Consider the following 18,525-nt stretch of genomic DNA (forward strand, 5'->3'; position numbering starts at 1 on the left):
AGTGAGCCTTTCCCACAAACCATTTCTTTCAAAAACAATGTCTTAAAATGACTGTAGTTTGTAGGTTTTCTCGTGATGATGCTGTTATGTTCTCTTACTACCTCTCACCTTTATATTGACTTCATACTTGACAGTTTCGGCTACAACTGTGGCCTTCCTCAGAGGTCGTCACGTGGTGTTGCTGTGACGTGTCTGATCAGCTGATTGAAACAGTATTTGGCTCTGTCTTCCTGCTTGTAGTCGCAGAAAGACACGCCCCCTTGTCCCGGTTCACAGTCTGGGAGGGGGGGGGCGCCCTTCCGGATCTCGATGGCTTCTCTGATCCAACAATGGTATTTGTTGCCATAGATATATATAAAGGCTAGATGTCTCACACGGCGGCCATCTTGCCACAGGGAGCTCGCTCACTCGTAACATTATGTTTTACGGTACATGTACCTTTAAATAACCATAACTTGCTAAATTTTCTACCTATTTTCAAACGGCTTGGTTTGTTATAAACCTCAGAGGTAGGTATGACACTGCATACATATGAATAGAAAAAGAAAATCTTTATTTCAACATGTTCCATCATTCTTCTTCACTTGAGCTCGCCAGAAAGCTTCCCTGTGGCAAGATGGCCGCCCGTTATGCCGGAAGTGACTCTGCCTTAAGACATCTAGCCTTTATTTATATTTATATATGTGTTTGTTGCTCTTGGTGCCGACATAAGCAACCCATGAGGTGGTTCTCCCTGAGGTGGTTTTCCCTGAGGTGGTTCTCCCATGAGGTGGTTCTCCCTGAGGTGGTTCTCCCTGAGGTGGTTCTCCCATGAGGTGGTTCTCCCTGAGGTGGTTCTCCCATGAGGTGGTTCTCCCTGACCACTTTGATTATTATTATCATGGTTTCGGATTTTTAGGCTTATCAAACAATCATTTTTAAGGAAAAGACACTATTATAATTCAGTTCTGTTTGGGGCTTGTCTGTACCAGCCTTATAGCCACAGTAACCTTTACACAACCGCGGCCGAGCTGTCCGTGTGTTTGTAAATAAGCGGTTCACGCGGCGGAACATCCATGCGGCGTGAGCAGAAGCCGCCGCTGCCCTGAGACGTACAGTAATTGCGGCTCACAAAGTGACTTTCTGTGGACGTTTCCTCCTGCTGGGCGGTTTTCAAAGCCTCACGTAGAGACGAGGGAGCGTGTCATTGGCGCTTCTCCCAAACGCCACAGAGGGAAGATGAGCTCGGGCGGGCGTGGGCGGACACACGGCAAACTTATGATATAAAGGCAGCGTGTTTATCCTGCACGGCTGCGAGAAACGGGGACAGTTCTGAAGGCGAACAGCTGGTTTACAATATGTAGACTGTGAATATCAACGGGAATGCAAGACGATCTATGACTGTGTGGAGTTGGTAAGTGTGTGGAGGTTCTGGGGTCGGTTGTTAATATAGAAGCTGCTGCAGTTATGCATAAGACCTGAGGTGGCAGTAGTGAGTATAAAAATGACCAACTTGCAACTAGCCCCTTTAAAGACAGATAAAGCAATTAAGGACGAGCCATGGCAGTGGGTGAGGAACACACTGCTCTTTCGTCTTCATGGCCCGGGAGCTGACACTCCTGCAATACCTCCCCCTGGTGGCCTGGAGCGACTCCACAAACAGCCACTGTTTAAAAGGGATTCCAATTGAGTTGTTACACCTCCCACTCACACTGTTTAGCCTCTTACCCCCCCGCCTGAACCCTTTACCCAAATCAAAAAGCTTCTCGACTGAACAGTGTAGCGCCTCATTTGAAAGCTCAGGCCTGTACTGATCCTAACTTTTTTGTCACATTTTTGTAATGTTTTTGTCTCTTATATGTCATGTTTTTATAGTTTTTTTGGTTGTGTTTTTGTTGCTTTTTCATCCTTTCTTTTGTTGCTTTTTTGTCGTGGTTTCACCATGTGTTTGTCACGTTTTTGTCGCTCTTAAGTCACTTTTTAGTTGTATTATCGTTGCTTTCTGGTACGTTTTTTGTTGCTTCTTTGTTGCTTTTATTGTTGTTTTTTGTCACCTTTTTGTTACATTTTCATCCTCATTTCCATTGCTATGTTGACGCTCTTTTCAAGAAGTTTTTAGATTTGTGTAAAGTCAAACTGTAGAAAATGTCCTCGGTTCAGGTGGGGGTTAAGAGGTGAAAAGCCTGGCTCCAAAGAACATTTTTTTTCTAATAATAATTGCTGTGCCCCTTGTGACAACACTGGGATGAGTATCATATTTTTAACCACAGGATCAGGGATTCTCTCTCGAATGGAGTAATTAATGTAAATGGGGAGGAGTGAGCGCAAGACGTCAATCAATATTAAGTCTATGGGGAAATCTTAAAGCAGTACTAAGTAACTCGTGCCCCTAGAGGCCTTAAGCGCCACTGCAGGTGTCGTAGCATGAAAAACGATTTTCTTTTCGGACATTTCTTACAAGAAATGTGTTTCTCCCATAGAGTTGCATTGGCACCTGACATTATGGCATCGTCACATATGAAAACATGAAATGACAGAAAACTAGCAATACATTTTCTTCTCATATTAATGTCCGTAATACACAGCAAAAGATTCAAATCGATATCTCTACATAATTTTGTTCCCTCCCATTCACCTGCAATGTCTTTACTCTGCAGCTTTCAATGAGCGTCCTCCACACAAGTGGTTTTTGAGCTGTAACTTGAGGGGAAAATGTTGAAATCCACTCTCTACAAGAAAAAAAAAACCCTGTACATTCTCTCATTTCTGTTATATCCAGGGAAAACCTTTGCTCGCCCTGTTCTCTCCTCCTATACAGACTCCGCATGATGTAATAGCGTTACATAAGCTCCTCCACCTCCACGTATAGCCTGACATCTCATTAGTGCGTCCGTGTAATTAACCACCGGATTATGTCACAATATTTTGACGGGAATCCGCTCGAGTGCCTGAAGGTCTGGCTCCGGTGAACAGATCTCTCTTCACTGCGGGTTTGCTGAGATACATCCTCTTCTTCATCGTCGCCGCTGGCCTCGTGTCTCCGGGCAACACCCGCCCCGTCCCGGTGAGAGGTTGGCGCTGTCAGCGGGACGCCGTCTGGACGATGGGCTTTCAAAGGCCGACGTGTGAGGGACCAGCGTAATCCTGCCATAGTGAAATAGTCTGAGGAATTCATATTGGAGTTTGTAACGTGTGAGAAATCGCCTGCTGTTGTTGCCTGAACCGAGCCCCAGGTCGGCTTTACCCAAATCTGAAAGTTTTTCGACTGGAGAGCAACAGTAGTGCCTCATTTGAAAGCTAAGATTTTGGTAGCTCTGTGATGAACAGAAGTGAAATAAATGACGATCAAAAACTTGTGAAAAGTCACGATCTGGAGATTTTAAATATATTATTGCATTTCTTTTCTTTTTTTAGTCCCGACACTTCTCTCTCGCTCTCTGAGTTGACAAAGCAGAGCGGTTTCCCATGTACATACTGAAACAGTTGAGATTTTAACATTTCTCTGAGATTTGAAATGGTTAAAATCAGTCCAAGTACGATTGAGAAACATCCTGTTAAAGTCTTTTATCTGAGAACCAGGTTGTTTAAATGAACACGCCATAAAAAACGATGGATAACACTCGGTTGTGTTATCCATCACAATGTTCTCCTTGAAAATTGACTTGAAACAGAGATATTTAGGCATTTGCCTCTTTCCATAACGTTAGTGTCCGTCCAGAGAGGAGAGAGGAGTTATCAGAAAGGAGAGTGTTTCATAAAACACACAATATCTCAGTTTTTAGAAAAAAAATCAAAACTAGCCTCTGTTAACTTGGGATTTCTCAGGAACCGAGTCACGTAAAATTAAACTGTTTCCACCTATGGAGAGCTTAGAGTTTCGTCTTTCAAACAAGCCACAGCATGTGTCCACGGCTATAACATAGAATACACTGTGATGCTACAAATATCATGAAAAATGGTCTGGATTGTTGGCACTCTACAGCTAAATCCCCAAAACAGCGCAGCCTCAATGTGTTAACACATTGTGGTGGTGTTGGTCATTCAGGTATAACTATGCTTCCAAAGAAGAGGGTTTAAATAGTCCTCGAGTCAAAGGGGAGCCAGGAGCCGATAAGGCTTGGAAGATGACGCAGAGATGGAGTTATTAATAAGAAACGCCAACAATGGGCAGAACGAGAGGCGTCCTTGGTCGATTGTGCAGAGGACTCTTTCACAGTGCGAGCCTGATGAATCCTGGCATCGTCATCTTGGAATATACCCGTGCCATCAGGGAAGAAGAAATCTACGTTGAAGAAGGTTGTCTTTGTGTATGATTTTACTCACAGCACATGATTCTCTCACAAGGACAATAATCACCTTCCTAACAGAGGGGGCAGGGGCAGATCGAGCGATTTCCTTTTACGCAGTTACTCATGAGTCTCTGCCATTTCTGTTGAATGTAAATCTTTGCCTTTATTTCATAGGAAGGTTTTCATGTTTGATCATATCTAATACCGTAGTCCACTCATCAGATCTCGTTTTGCTTCGTTCATGCATAAGTGTTTTGAGAAATCGGCGAAACTGAAAATCTCCTCTCATATTCATGGTTTGTTTTGTTGTTTTTTGTCCAGATTTTGAGGAGCAGCTGTACGACTCTAAACTGACCGGTCAGACTTTCCGCCACCCGCCGTCGTCGCAGAGCTCCGATGAAACCACCACCTCCCTGAGCAGGTCGCCAGTGTCCGTCAACAACAAGAGGCCGGACTTCATCTTCTTGGTAATAAATACATAAACATATCTTCATTTTGGCTGTTAAGACTGTGACTTTTGTCTTGCAGCTCCCCAGACATTTCAAAAATAGTATCAGAGGAGATTAGTCTCGGTGAGAGAAGTAACGGCCGCGCTGTTGAACTGTGCGCTCGCTGCTTGATTAAAAATCATCTCCGATTTGTGTCTCGAGGCCTCGGCGCCGTCGATATGAACTCCTGCAGAGTCCATGACACTGCACAAAGCTGATTTACCTCCTCGGCTAATTGCTAATGCGGCTCGGTAATACTTTCTATTACTCTGACGACACGGTTATGGTTTTTCTGCTCGGTCCAACGCTTCATTTTCATATAATGACCACGATGGAGAATGTAAGGCCAGAAGATGAATCTCAAGTCCAATCAGGATCACAATATGGGCACAGTCTCCATTTACTTGTGTAGAACAATAATTATGTATGAAACTTACCTACGAGGGCTGCGACAAAATATCGGATCATATCGCAATACCAGGCAGTAATACTATATCAACAAACACTGGCCCTCGAGCTGATTTTGAGAAATATTATGACCCAAATCAGAGATCAAATGCCTGTTAAAGTACTCTAGAAATGTGAAAAATACTGTCAATTCCTTAAAATGTCTTAGCAGAGCACCCTTTTAGGCCATAATCCTAAAAGAATGCTCTAAGAATACTAAGAAATGACTTAGTATTCAAATCTACTCAATCTAAAGATTGAGTAGATTTGGCCTTAAAGCAGATAAAACCTGTTCTTGCCAATGGAACAAGCACACGTTTTTTCTAAATTCAGAATATTTTGTATAATTTCAAGTGAAAAATAAATAATTTTTACAGTAAAAGTTAATTTGTTTGATTTCCAGTGGGATTTCTGTTTGTTCCATTGGCGTTGGTGTTTTTATCTGATCTTAGATTAGTTCAAACCAACTCAAATTTAACATAGAAAAAAACTTTATTCAGCAAATTTTAATAATTTATCTAGTTTAAGGTGGACATTTTTCCAGTGTGTATGATGTACAACACTGGCAAATGTAGAAAGTGATGCTTTACTTCAATTGCTTCAATTGGAGGGTCCAGCCCTTTGTCTTTTGACGATGAGGAAAACCTGCCCTCCACCAAGGAAACTTGCCTCCGCCTGCTTTAAATAGTTTCTAGGCATTTTTATCATCACTCCTTTCTTTTCCAATAACAGCACTTTGGACACATGATTTTTAAAACATTTTAAGTAAGTAAGGGCTTTATTTGTCATTGCACAATAGTGTTCAGGTGTTAGTCCTGAGCCGCTGCGACTGAGCCGCCACTGTGGGTAAACCTGACCAGCATGTTTTTGGAGATCAGGGAAACCGTAGCTCCCGGAGGAAGCCTGGCTGCCTTCAGTCTCCTCTGATCCTCTGAAACGGTGCAGCTCCTCCCGGGTTTGTCCCTGTTTCAGAGCGTTGTGTCCTGCACTGGTCAGCTCCTCCTCCTTCCTCTTCCTCCTGCGCAGCTCCTTCCGCTCCACAACAGTCTTTCACCATCTTCGGGGAAGAGCTTAGCAGTTAATCTGTTTTATTCTCCAGTGAGCGTCCATTGGCCAGAACAATAGAAGGCACCCAAACTGAAGGGCCTGGTCGGTACTTGGATGGGAGACCGTTTGCCTGACTGGCTTCCTGGTCAGGCTTCCTGGTTGCCTCGCTTCCATCAGTTTACCCCAGGGCAGCTGTGGCTACAACAGCAGCCTACCACCACTGAGTATGGAGTGAACGAATAATGACGACATTGTAGCGCTTTGAGAAACTTGTTGATACAGGCTTGTAAAGTGCAATACAAGTGTAAGGCATTATTATTGTTATGTGTGGCTTAGCTGTGAGTCTTGCCCGGATACCTCTTCGCTTGTCCCTTCCTTGTTTCCTGTAGCTCCTCTTGTGACGCCTCCACTGTGCTGCAGGTGTGGGGGGCTCTTGGTGCCTCTTCAGTGTCTCAGAAGAAGAAATGTGTCGGTCACAAACGTCTCTAGCTCACAAGCTAGCTGTTTGTTTGCTTTTAAAGGACTATTATGTAGTCGGGCCCGGTGCAATGTGATTTGGGCAGCTCCAACAACTGCCCCCACGACCCGGAAATGGAAAAGTGGAAGAAAATAGATGGATGGATGGATGGATATTATGTAGTTTCTGCAGTAATAAAAATCCACCGAACCCCACAAAAAGTATCCAGTGTGGAACAATGTGGAACAGAAACATAAGTGCAGCTTGCAGAAAGAGGCAAAAAATGCAAGAGAGAGGGAGGTTGCAACAAAATGTAGCAAAGTGCTGTAACTTCCTGGAAAAATAGAAAAGGAGTGCAAGATAAAAATGCCTCTAAACACAAACTTTGAGGAACAGCATACACACATTGTAACTGAAAATGCAAAAAAATCCAGCTTAATGCATTAACTACGACTATTTTCACGAGTTCATCCTTTTAACTGAACATATTTTATGAAAGTATTGGAAGTATCGGTGTAAAGGCAAGAAGTATCGCGATATATTCCAAAATGATATTTTGTCCCTACAATCTATATCAGGGATAGGCATGTTTGCGTCGTGGAGACCAATTTTCCTCATTGCCAAAACACCCAAGGGCCGAACCTCAATATTGTCGCCTAAAGTAAAGAACTATTTTCTGCAAATACCAATGTTTTACATCAGTGGTTCCCGAGTGGTTTTGGGACCCACCATTACCCTCGGATGACAAGCTGAGGACCCAAATAAAACTGTAATCTGTCATATATTGTATAAAATGTTGTATTTTCCACACGTTTTTGTTGAACAAGCAGTAGATTTCCATGAAATTATGATCCAAACAACCCAATAACATTCATTCTAACAGACACAGTTAGTGTTTCCATGCAGTTTCAGACGGACAATATTGAATAAAATTTCCCTATAGACTCGCCACCCACTGAAAATGGTTCCGTGACCCACTTTTGGATCCCGACCCACCAGTTGAGAATCACTGCTTAACATTATATGACCAAGAGGGATGTTCTGACAGGACATTTTTAAAACACTGACACTATTTCCTCGCATTTTAAGACTTACTTTAACAGGTATTTGATCTTTTATTTGCATAATAATATTTCTCAAAATCATCTTGGTTGCCAGAGGTTCTGTGGTGAAGGGCGTTGCCTACCCCTGATCTACAATTCACAATTTCGAGTGCTGTGTTCAGAATGGGACCTGCACGCTGCACATCCAGTTCACAATTCCTGCTTTTGTTGTTGTGGTTTATCTCCGTTTCACTCAGTCATCGTATCAGAAACCCGTCACTCGTCTCATAACAAAAGCCTCTGGAGCCCTCACGCCCACCGCTCTTAGTCACGCCGTTTCCCCACACTCGTCATCGCTGCTGTCGTACAGTTGTGTCAGTTTCCAAATTAAATTATCAGCCGACGCGAGGAGGAATCTGACGTTGGCCTCCGTGAAAGTAATTAGCCAGACTGTGAGAAGGAAATCACCGCCGTGCGAAGGGAATATCGATAAACACTTGAGTAATTGGTGAAAACGTTACCTGAGTACTTTACATTTACACCCAATAAAACAAATAATGCATGTAATCAGAAAGGCATTTGCTTTAGCTTGTGTGGCTAATAGCTAATGGGCTATTTCCCTGAAGTGTCGTTAGCTTGATGTTGCGGCACAGCTCGTATACAGAAACGTCAGGGAAACCCATTATAGAGAATTCTGAACTTATTGTCTCTCTCTGTTTGGGCTCATTTCAATAAAAATTCACGGCGTTTCCCACAACAATGACTTTGGCTCGTTCCCGCCTCACGTTACGACCGTGTGTTCTTTGTTGTAAAGGGACTGGGATTGGGTCTGAATAGCTGTAAAAGTGCTGGAGTAGATGATAGCGTTGAAATGAACATAGTCTTTTTTAACGGGTGTCATTATTGTTCTGTGAAGCCGCTTTTGGGCTTTATTAAGTGGAGATAACTTCATTTAATGCTATGGTTATGCAGTTAAGTTTGGTGTTTTTCAGGCGTAGATGCTAATAAGTGTGTTTTTAGTCCTGATTTGTTCTCATCCAGATCCATTCTTTGATTATCCCCTGCAGAAACAGCATTTTCTGTGTCGAGCTGGTCATTAGGGGCATGTTCTGTACTGATGGCAACAGTATAGTCCAAAATGTTACACAGTGTACCTTTAAAGGGACTATAAGGATTTAATTAAGTATTTTCCTCCCCCTACATGTTTCAACAATGTCCTAATGTGTAGAATGAGCCCAGACCTGTTCACCACAACTGCTTCTAAAATCCTGCACTGTCACTCAAAAAGGTGTTAATTCGGGTCTGAAGTGCCGTCATGCACAAGCTTAATATAGAAGGTGCAGTTACATGTATGACCTGAGGTGGCAGTAGTGAGTATTAAATGGCTAACTTGCATCTAGCCCCTTTAAGACACATTCTACAGCCATAATTCCAAGTGTGTCTGCTTGGAGCTTCCCTGGGACCAGAGGCGAGTAGTTCTAGTCACATTTACTCAAATACTTCGGTAACTTTGTGAAGAAACTGTACTTGAATAGTTATGTCACTCAGTATTTTCTACTTAAAGGAACAGGCCACCGTTTTTCCTTACTGAGATATGTTCTTACCTGAGCTTAGACGAGTTGACACATACCTGTCTGGTCTTTGCACCCGTGGAAGAGCTTGGTCGCTTCTAACTTCTCCCCGTTTGGAGCCATAGGAATACATTGGGAGAGGCCAAATGCTAACAACATCTTTGGTCGTTTTGTGTGACTGAGCGCACACACAAAGACCAGACAGGTACGCATCAACTCGTCTAAGCTCAGGTAAGAACAAATCTCAGTATGGAAAGATGGTGGCCTGTTCCTTTAAGTAAAATTGTAATGAAGTATTTTTATAGTCTTACATACTTCAGTAATAAAAATAGTTATTTCTGCCGCTGTGAGTGAATTTCTAAAGTTACAAAAGCTTCATGTCGAGCTAAAATAAGTGCAGTTTGTGTCTCGTGCCCCTTTTTCTTCCGAAATATATATTTTTATGGTATTTTCTGTAGATATATTAGGATTTTTGTTTCTCATCATTGACATAAATCAGACTTTTACACTCAAACTGTTTATTTATTGATGTAGTAAGTATTTATTTGGGTCTACATTTTCTACTTGAGTAAAATGATTTCAACCTGAAGAGAGTCACAGAGACAGACTGCATTAGAACGCTTTCATTGAACGTGAATTGTAATTGCATTAATGATGTGGAGTATGGCGCCGATGGATGATGGCCAGAATCTTCCCCCGGAGCCTGGTGGCACTGGTGGTGGTCAGAGGGCGAGACCCGGGGCGGCCGGTCGACCTGAGGAGAGGCCAAGCAGAGGAGGGGTGGAGGAAGGTCACAGGACGGCTGGGAAAAGGCCGAGTAATTGACCAGGAGGCTTAAGAAGGGGATGATTGGCGGAAGCGGGATAAGCAGCTGCGATGATTGGCTGATTCGAAGGTGTGGCTTGAGCCGGGGGGCCGTGATTGGATGATTAGTGATGTTGAGGCGATGAATGAGGCTGCAGGTACGTCTTCCAGGTTGAATTTGCGCTGAAGCTTCATTTCAAAGATCGTTCTGATAATGTGCAACACAGATAATGTTTAGTTGTTGATTCCAGTGACCGCAACCTTTCCCACCAAACTTTCTAACGCCTAAAAATAAAGTATGTTCTCCTGCCTTATCTCCGCGTCCTTGTGCGTTCCCTGCCCTGAATCAGGCGAACGGGACAGGCCTATTTTGGCGTCGATGACCTCCTCTCCCTCTCCTCCTCCTCCTCCTCCTCTTCCTCCTCCTTCTTGAATTGTCTCGATCGATTTCACCTTTAATTGGATTTACAGCGGTTCTTCTTGTAAAACGGCCAAGCGGTGACACTGCAGAAATAGACTAATTTTAGAAATGGATCGGCCTTTAGACATTAACAACACGGGCCTGAAAGAGTGGAGCGAAATAACCCACAAAATGTTTCCGAAATGTCGAACAACCGGGGCAGAGATTTCGTACATTTTTAACGCCTGAAACTGTCAAAGTGTCAAAGCTCCGGTGTGGACGGGATCGGAACAAAATGGCATTTTCTGAAGCACTCGCAGCTCCACACGTCGGTCAGACAAATAATCAATAGATTCTTCTGGACAACGGCGGTGGTAAAGTCGGACAGCAGAAGATGTCAAGAAGTCGTACAAACAGCTTTTTACAACGTTATTCCCTCGTCTTTTCTTCACAAAAACATTATTTGCAATTGTAAAACGTCAGATATCACTGCTGTGGTACAGAAAGAGAGTCAGAGGGTTTCCAAATCATAATCGTACTTTAAAACTCTTTTAATTTAATCTTAAAACATATCGAACCCTCTACTGTTGTTCAGTCCATTTTTTACCATTTTCAAAAAGTGATACATTCCTAGTTCTCACATGCTTTGTGCAGTGTCGGGTATCGGACCGATATCACATGCTTGTACTCATACTCGAACTCATTAATGAGGTCCCAATACCAGAAACCGATACCACTTAATGTGTGGCCTCCTTTTCTCTCTCCTTTTCTCTAACAACAAACTGGAGAGTTCTTTAGTGGAAATCATAGACTGTATATATAATAGACGACTCCTCCTCACTCCTCCCCGTTTACCACAATGACCACGTTCGAGGGGGAAGTCATGGCAGGTTTACAGACTCCTCCTCCCCAGCTCTGAGGAAGCATGTTCCTAAAAAGGGCATAAGGGCGGGATCTTCACTGTAGACTCGGCCCTTAAGTGACTTGTAGTTCACGCTGCTCCAATGCTAACAGTCCAACCCTCATTAAGTACGAGATTTCGAAATTTCTTACAAAAACCAGCCTGGTCTCTTTAATTGTAACTAACCCAGCGTTATCACAAGAGGAATATCTAGCTATAGATAGTAAAAAAAAAAATTGAAAGTTGTTTTTAACGTGTCTAAAGTCCAATGCTTTCCGATGGGGGACTAGCAGCCATATGGAGGTACTACAGCAATGGCGGCCCCGAGTGTCGTTGTCAAAAAGCAGAGCAGCCAGCGCCCATTGGTGTAAATCCAATATTCCACATAGAGCTGACTTTATTATAGACGACACTCCCTAAATCAGAGTCTGTGCTGGATTTAACCAGAGCTTAATATTGTTAGTGCTGCAGCGTCTGCAGTGTTTACAACATAGAAGCTAATGTTGCTAATGTTGCTAATGTTGCTAACTAGCCGCTAACTCACCACTAACAGTTCAGGCAATTCTTGCTGCGTTTTATATCCAGGGGCTTATTCATCTGAAACTAACCCAGCGACTAAAAAGTCCTCCGAAAATCCAAAATAAAGAGACACAGCATGTTTATATTGAGCCAAAATGAGCTGCAGCGAAACAATCAAAATTCTGAAGCTACTGGCTATAGATAAATGAATAAAGCACAAGCACTGAGGAGCTTTTGGATATGAGCTGTTCTGTCTATGATGGACAGTGCAATAAAAATGAAAAATAATATTGAATGAAAAAAAAATAGCATCTGTTCAACCTTGATATAACTCATCTTAACTATTCTACTTTACTCAAGGAAATGTAAATGAGCAAATTAACTGAACAATCTGCTGTGGAAAAGTCAGTCTATAAACCAAAAAATCTGTTGAAGAAACTGCCTTGTACTCGTATCGGTGTTCGGTATCGGCAAGCACTCGTATCGGTAAAAATTGTATCGTGCGTCCCTACCAAAAACAGTCACTACAGAAAAGGTCCCCAGTACAGATGACGGTTCTGTGTTCCCTCCACAGCCGGCGTCGAAGCAGCTGTACGAGGATGAGACCTCCTCCTCCGTGTTCGGGCTGAGGTCCATCGCGAACGCCTCCCCCTCGCCGGCGCCGTCCCCCTGCGGCTCGGACCGCCCCCTGCTGGTGTGGAGCACAAACAACAACAGCAGCGGCAGCAGCAGCGCAGCCACCTCAGCCGCTCCTCCTCCTCCCGTCGCCGAGAAGCCGCGCTGGGTCCACGGGCGACGCACGCCGGCTCAGTTCATCCCGCTCGACATCACAGGTAACGGAACCGGACTTTGGACAGATTTAGAAATGATGTACTGTCTTTTTTTGTTTTTGTTGCTGCTTTAGCTCTGTTTGACATTCTTCTTCTTCTTCTTCTTCTTCTTCTTCTTCTTCTTCTTCTTCTTCTTCTTCTTCTTCTTCTTCTTCTTCTTCTTCTTCTTCTTCTTCTTCTTCTTCTTCTTCTTCTTCTTCTTCTTCTTTGGGGGTCATTTATCAAGAGAGGTGCTAAATAGCGAGTGCAAGCTGAAAAATAGTACATGTTTGTAGTTATTTTGCACCACATTTGTCATTTTAAAGCAGTACTAAGTAACTCTTCCCCCTAGAGGTCATAAGCGCAACTGCAGGTGTTTTTTTCACTCAAACTTGGCTGTAAATACTGTTTAACCTCTTAACTCCCGCCTGAATTGAGAGCATTTTCTCCAGTTCAGCTTTACCCAAATCCTGTAGGCCAGTGTAACACCTCATTTGAAAGCTACAAAACTCATCTAAATGGATCTTTTTCCTCACGTCATCAGATTTTTTTCCATCTTTTTAATCAATTTTTTGTCATTTATTGTCATTTATTGTCACATTTTTGTCACATTTATTGTCTTTTTTTTTTTAATCATTTTTTTTTTCATTTTTTGTCATTTTTTTGTCACATTTTTTTTGTCAATTTTTTTCTCTTTTTGTCACATCTTCATCATTGTTTTCATCTCAGTTCTGTCGCTATTTTCACACCTTTTTTGTTCCAGAAGCTTTTGGATTAGGGTAAAGCCAAACTGGAGAAAATGTGCTCGGTTCAGGTGGGAGTTAAGGGGTTAAAGTGACGTGAGCCCGCAGTTAGCTTTGCCCATTAGCATGTTAGCTTCTTCTTCGTGATTCCATTAGTGTGTATTGGTGACTCTGGTCCGGTGGCAGTCAAGTTGCAAACATGGTTTTCTGGCCAGAGACACCAGGGGGAGATGAAAGACCCTCCAATCATCCCATAAACACTTGTATTACCCCCACAGGGACTACGAAAAGCATTTATGAAGGTAAACACGTTACTTAGTACTGCTTTAAAGTGCCTGTATTACAGTTTTAGGGCCCCAAATCTGATATAATTCTGCATGAATAAAAATTACATAAATTACTCTGCAGCTGATTCACTTTTTCACATGAGCAAACGTTTAGTAAATGAGCCCCATAGAGTTGTTTTGACTTGTTAAGATTTAGTTGGGCATTTGACCTACATAATTTGATAGTTTTACTTTCTTATTTCAAGCTACATTACCTTAGAACCAGTCTAAACGTAATCAAATCAGCAACGCAATCTTGGTCAGATGAGGAGAACAAGATAGGGATGTAATGAGGCATATTCATTTTGTATTAAACAGAAATAATAATTCAAATCGGGAACTTAAAATTGAAAATGGAAGAGAATCTGGGCTTGTGACGTCCCTAGTTCTCAATTCAAGTCGTTCAAATCCATGAATGATATTTAATTTATATTGTGGACGAGTGAAACTAAAGTCGAGTTCATTTGATCAACAAAAAGTGGCTTAATATTTTAATCGTAATATAATAAATCTGCAAAAAGAATCCAAGAAATCTGCAAAAAGAATCTTTAAATAATTATAGTTGCCCTTGATATGAGTAAGCGACTAAAATAAATCTGCCGGGGAAGTGCAAAAATAACAATCCAGTGGCAGATCTTTTTTACTTGACTCAAAATAAGGTCAAATTCTCTCAATGTTATAACAATTTTTTACTGTCACTGTCTACAAAGATGCTACAAAGAGAAGAATTACAAGCATACATTGATTTGTTTTTAATGCTTACCTTGAACTCTTTACATATTTAGCTGCATATATTGGATTGTTTTGCCTTGATAAAAGATATAGCCACTAGAATATCCTGCTTATTGTTGCTATTGACGATACATAATGTCAAATTATCTGACCTGATCTCTGTTCTTTAAAGCAGTACTAAGTAACTCATGCCCCTAGAGGCCATAAGCGCCACTGCAGGTGTCGTAGCATGTTACGGCTTTAACTTATTAATTGTCCGTGAGAGTAAATACTACACTGACAGAAAAGACAAAGGGACAGAGGGATATTGTTCATCCAATTACACGATAGAGATCTTTTTTTTTCACTCAAACTTGGCTGTAAATACTGTTTAAGTGGCGTTGGCCGCAGTTAGCTTTGCCCGTTAGCCTGTTAGCTTCTTCTTCGTGATTCTTTTAGTGTGTATTGCGCCTCAGACCCGGAAGCAGGGGTGTTACAATTGTGGTTTTCTGGCCAGAGACACCAGGGGGAGATGAATCATCCCATTAATACTTGTATTACCCCCAGAGGGAAGTTACTTAGTTCTGCTTTAAACTATGGATCAAAATAGTAATATGTAATCTACATGTCAGATTTTCTTGAACTAATTTAACCTCTTACCTCCCATCTTAATCGGGCACATTTTCCCCAGTTTGACTTTACCCAAATCTAAAATCTTCTCGACCTGAGAGCACCAGTGTAACGCCTCATTTGAAAGCTAAGACCTACAAAAGTGATCGCATCTTTGTCGTCACATTATTGAAAAGGTTTTGTCGTGTTTTCATCTTGTTTTTGTCGTCTTTTTGCTCCTTTTTCGGTGCGTCTTTCTCGCTCTTTTGTTGCTTTTGAATCACATTTTTGTATTGTTTTCATCCTCGTGTTTGTCGCTATTTTTATGCTTTTCGTTTTGGGTAAATCCAAACTGGAGAAAATGTGCTCGGTTCAGGCGGGGGTTAAAGACATATATACATGAGACATCTATGTTTTTACTCTTCGCTTCTACATCAATCTTATTTCAAGTGAATTAAGTTGTTTGGGTTTTTTTTCTCTAATTGTTAGTGCATACACTGCAAAAAGGAATTTACTACATTAGTTTAGATGTTTCAATTTGAGCATAATAATCCAAATGTTAGTTGTTTTGACTAGTTAAGATGTAGTTGGGCATTTGACCTCGATTATTTCACTTGTTCTGAGATGTTTCTGACTCGTTTCAATACTTTTCGCCTTTATTTCAAGTAAGTTTCTTTGCCAATGGGGTAAGAAAAATGGTCTTGTCACATTGGCAGTTTTACTTTCTTATTTCAAGCGAGATTTACCAGAGAACCATCTGAAATGTCATCAAACTAGCAAAATAATCTTGGTCCGATCAGGAAAAAGATCTAAATGATTGAAAACCCCTCAAAACAACATACATTTCCTCAAATCAAGTCATTTAAGCCAATGCTTGATATTTACTTTTTATAGTGTAACAGACACATTTCTTGATATGAACTTCTCAAATCAGGAGCAAATTTGCTAATTTCCGAATAATCTGACTAATTGCTGGATTACTTTTTGCTGTGCATGGTTGAGTGAGACTTTTAATGCACCAAACAATGAACCAGGTCACATTTCACACCAGGCACACCGAGTCCACTTAGCCCTGCTCTGCCTTTTCTGTCCGGTACAAGCTGTAACTCACAGGTTTCTCCGACTCTGACGCAAGTTCTGTCCTCCCTGCCTCCCTCCCTCCCTCCCTCCCTCGCTCGGCTCTGATGTGAAAACCATGACGTGGAGCCGCTCTCCTCTCTCTCCGTGTTAGTATGCTGCGGTCCACATCCCTCTGACACTCCTGTTTCCTCTCGTGTTTGCTCCGTCTTCTATAGGAGATCGTACGTGACCAGTGTGGGGGCTTTGGCATAGCAACTGCTTCGCCCCCCCCCCCCCCTCGTCCTCTCCTCGTATAGTGTCAGAATGGCGAGCTCCGCGGTCTGGCCCCCACGCTGTGCACAAGTAATGAGGCAATTGGGGCTAATCGAGTCATCGCGAATCGCCCGTGACTTCAATTTGTGCTTTGAATTTCCATAACGTCCGATGAATAGTTTATTGAATGTCTGAACGTCGGTGCTTGGACCCCGCCGGAGATGTCACTGGTGAAGGGAGGAGAAGTGTTTGAAGAGGAGTAGATAAGGCAGGAGGTGGGGAATATATGGGAGAAGTCAATAAGAACAAGGCGGCACGATCCAGTCTGCGGAGGGAAATGCTCAACAGTAGTAAACAAAAGCCGGTGATGCAACACGATCACATGGGGATGTAAGCGTTTGGTTTTTAATAATGCATAGACTTGCACTTCTTTTATGTGAGTTTCAATGAATAACTTACAGCAGCCTCAGTGGAACTAAACACGATTTTCCAAAAAGTATCTGCGCTGGGTTTAGATTGAAAGAGTTTCTCATTGGATATGGAATCGACCTAGTCTAAAACCCCGCCCCCAAAACGGTCATTGTCTAATAGATGCAGATGGCATCTCTGGAATCGCCTATAGATGCGCTGCAAAAAGTAATTAACTAGTATAAACATCTCAATTTGAGCACAATGATCCAAATTTTAGTTGTTTTGACTAGTTAAGAAGTTCTTGGGCATTTGTCCTAGATTATTTCACTTGTTCTGAGATGTTTCTGACTCGTTTCGATACATTTCGCCTTTATTTCAAGTAAGTTTCTTTGCCAATGGGGTGAGAAAATTGGTCTTATCTCATTGGCAATTTTACTTTTTTATTTCAATCGAGATTTACCCTAGAACTGGTCTGAAATGTCCTCAAACAAGCAAAGTAAACTTGGTCCGATCAGGAAAAGTGTCTAAATGAGTGAAAACCGCTCAAAACAAGATACATTTCCTCAATTCAAGTCATTTAAGCCAATGCTTGATATTCACTTTTTGAAGTGTGGTCATGTTCGAAGAGAAAAATCAAAACTTTCTCTAATTATTCAAAAACTACTTTAACAAATGCTGAATTATGAATATAGTTTTCTACTAAATAAAGATACACAGACATGGGGAGGGGAAAAGTGGATCAACAGCCCATAAATACATTAAAAAAAACAGAGAATGCTAACTTAATGCTTCATGTTAGCATCGTGCTAATGCTAACGCTACTTCTACAGAACAATCTGCTGTAAGAAAATATCCATATGGACCCGATTTACACTTGACTTTATTTGTATGTGATAAATAAGTTCATATTCCACCAGAAAATGGCTAAAAAGAGTGGAAATTGTGTTTCCCAAAAGATTCTATTTCCCCCCTCGCCGAGGCCACGCCCCCTTCTATGACGAGATGCCGTCTGTATCGATCATACCTCATAGCAAACGTTGCTATCAGACATTCTCCGGATCTTCTGCCATAGAAAGTAGTGATGTGTGCCCTGTTTCTCCGCTTTCAAAGCCAAAAAACAACTTGTCAGATAACAGGCACCATCGTCGTGTGGACAAGCTCTTGGAAAGTTGATCTTTTCTTATGTTAGTCCAGTATTGAATAAAATGTGACCAGTCTGGGGTCTGCCCCTGCTCCTGCTGTGGAGGAGGGAGAGGCTGCTGTGGCTTTGTCTCCCCCGCTTCCTGTAGCTCTTAAAGAGTAAACGTTCCAGCAACGACGGCTCATGAAACTCTTGGCAAACGACAAGACTGAAAAACAGTAACACTAATGCAATGCACACATATACCCACACACATTCACAAGCGCACACCCAGACCAACATAGAATATTTCAACAATAGTGAATAAATCAAAACTAACAGAAAAAAAAACGAGCAGAACAACAAACAGACAAAAAATAATAAATAACCAAGTAAATAAATCCATTAATATACATAGATGAAACAGAAAGTTATACAATAAAGGTTCAATAAAATAATAGAAATTTAAAAAAAAAAATAAAAGTTGATCAAATTAAAATAATAGTACTACTTCTTCAA

At 41.9% G+C, this 18,525-nt stretch overlaps 1 protein-coding gene across 2 annotated transcripts in view; it reads left to right on the forward strand.

The window, feature by feature from the left end:
* nhsl2 (NHS-like 2) overlaps positions 1 to 18,525 on the forward strand; it is a 189,317-nt gene that overhangs the window by 151,399 nt on the left and 19,393 nt on the right. For both annotated transcript variants that reach the window (XM_079579864.1, XM_079579865.1), the window contains exons 3-4: positions 4,590 to 4,735; positions 12,520 to 12,778. In XM_079579864.1, the coding sequence (XP_079435990.1) occupies positions 4,590 to 4,735; positions 12,520 to 12,778 (405 nt within the window). The remainder of the gene's footprint in view (positions 1 to 4,589; positions 4,736 to 12,519; positions 12,779 to 18,525) is intronic.

This window comes from Gobius niger, assembly GCF_951799975.1.
Source record: "Gobius niger genome assembly, chromosome: 21".
NCBI lineage: Eukaryota > Metazoa > Chordata > Actinopteri > Gobiiformes > Gobiidae > Gobius > Gobius niger.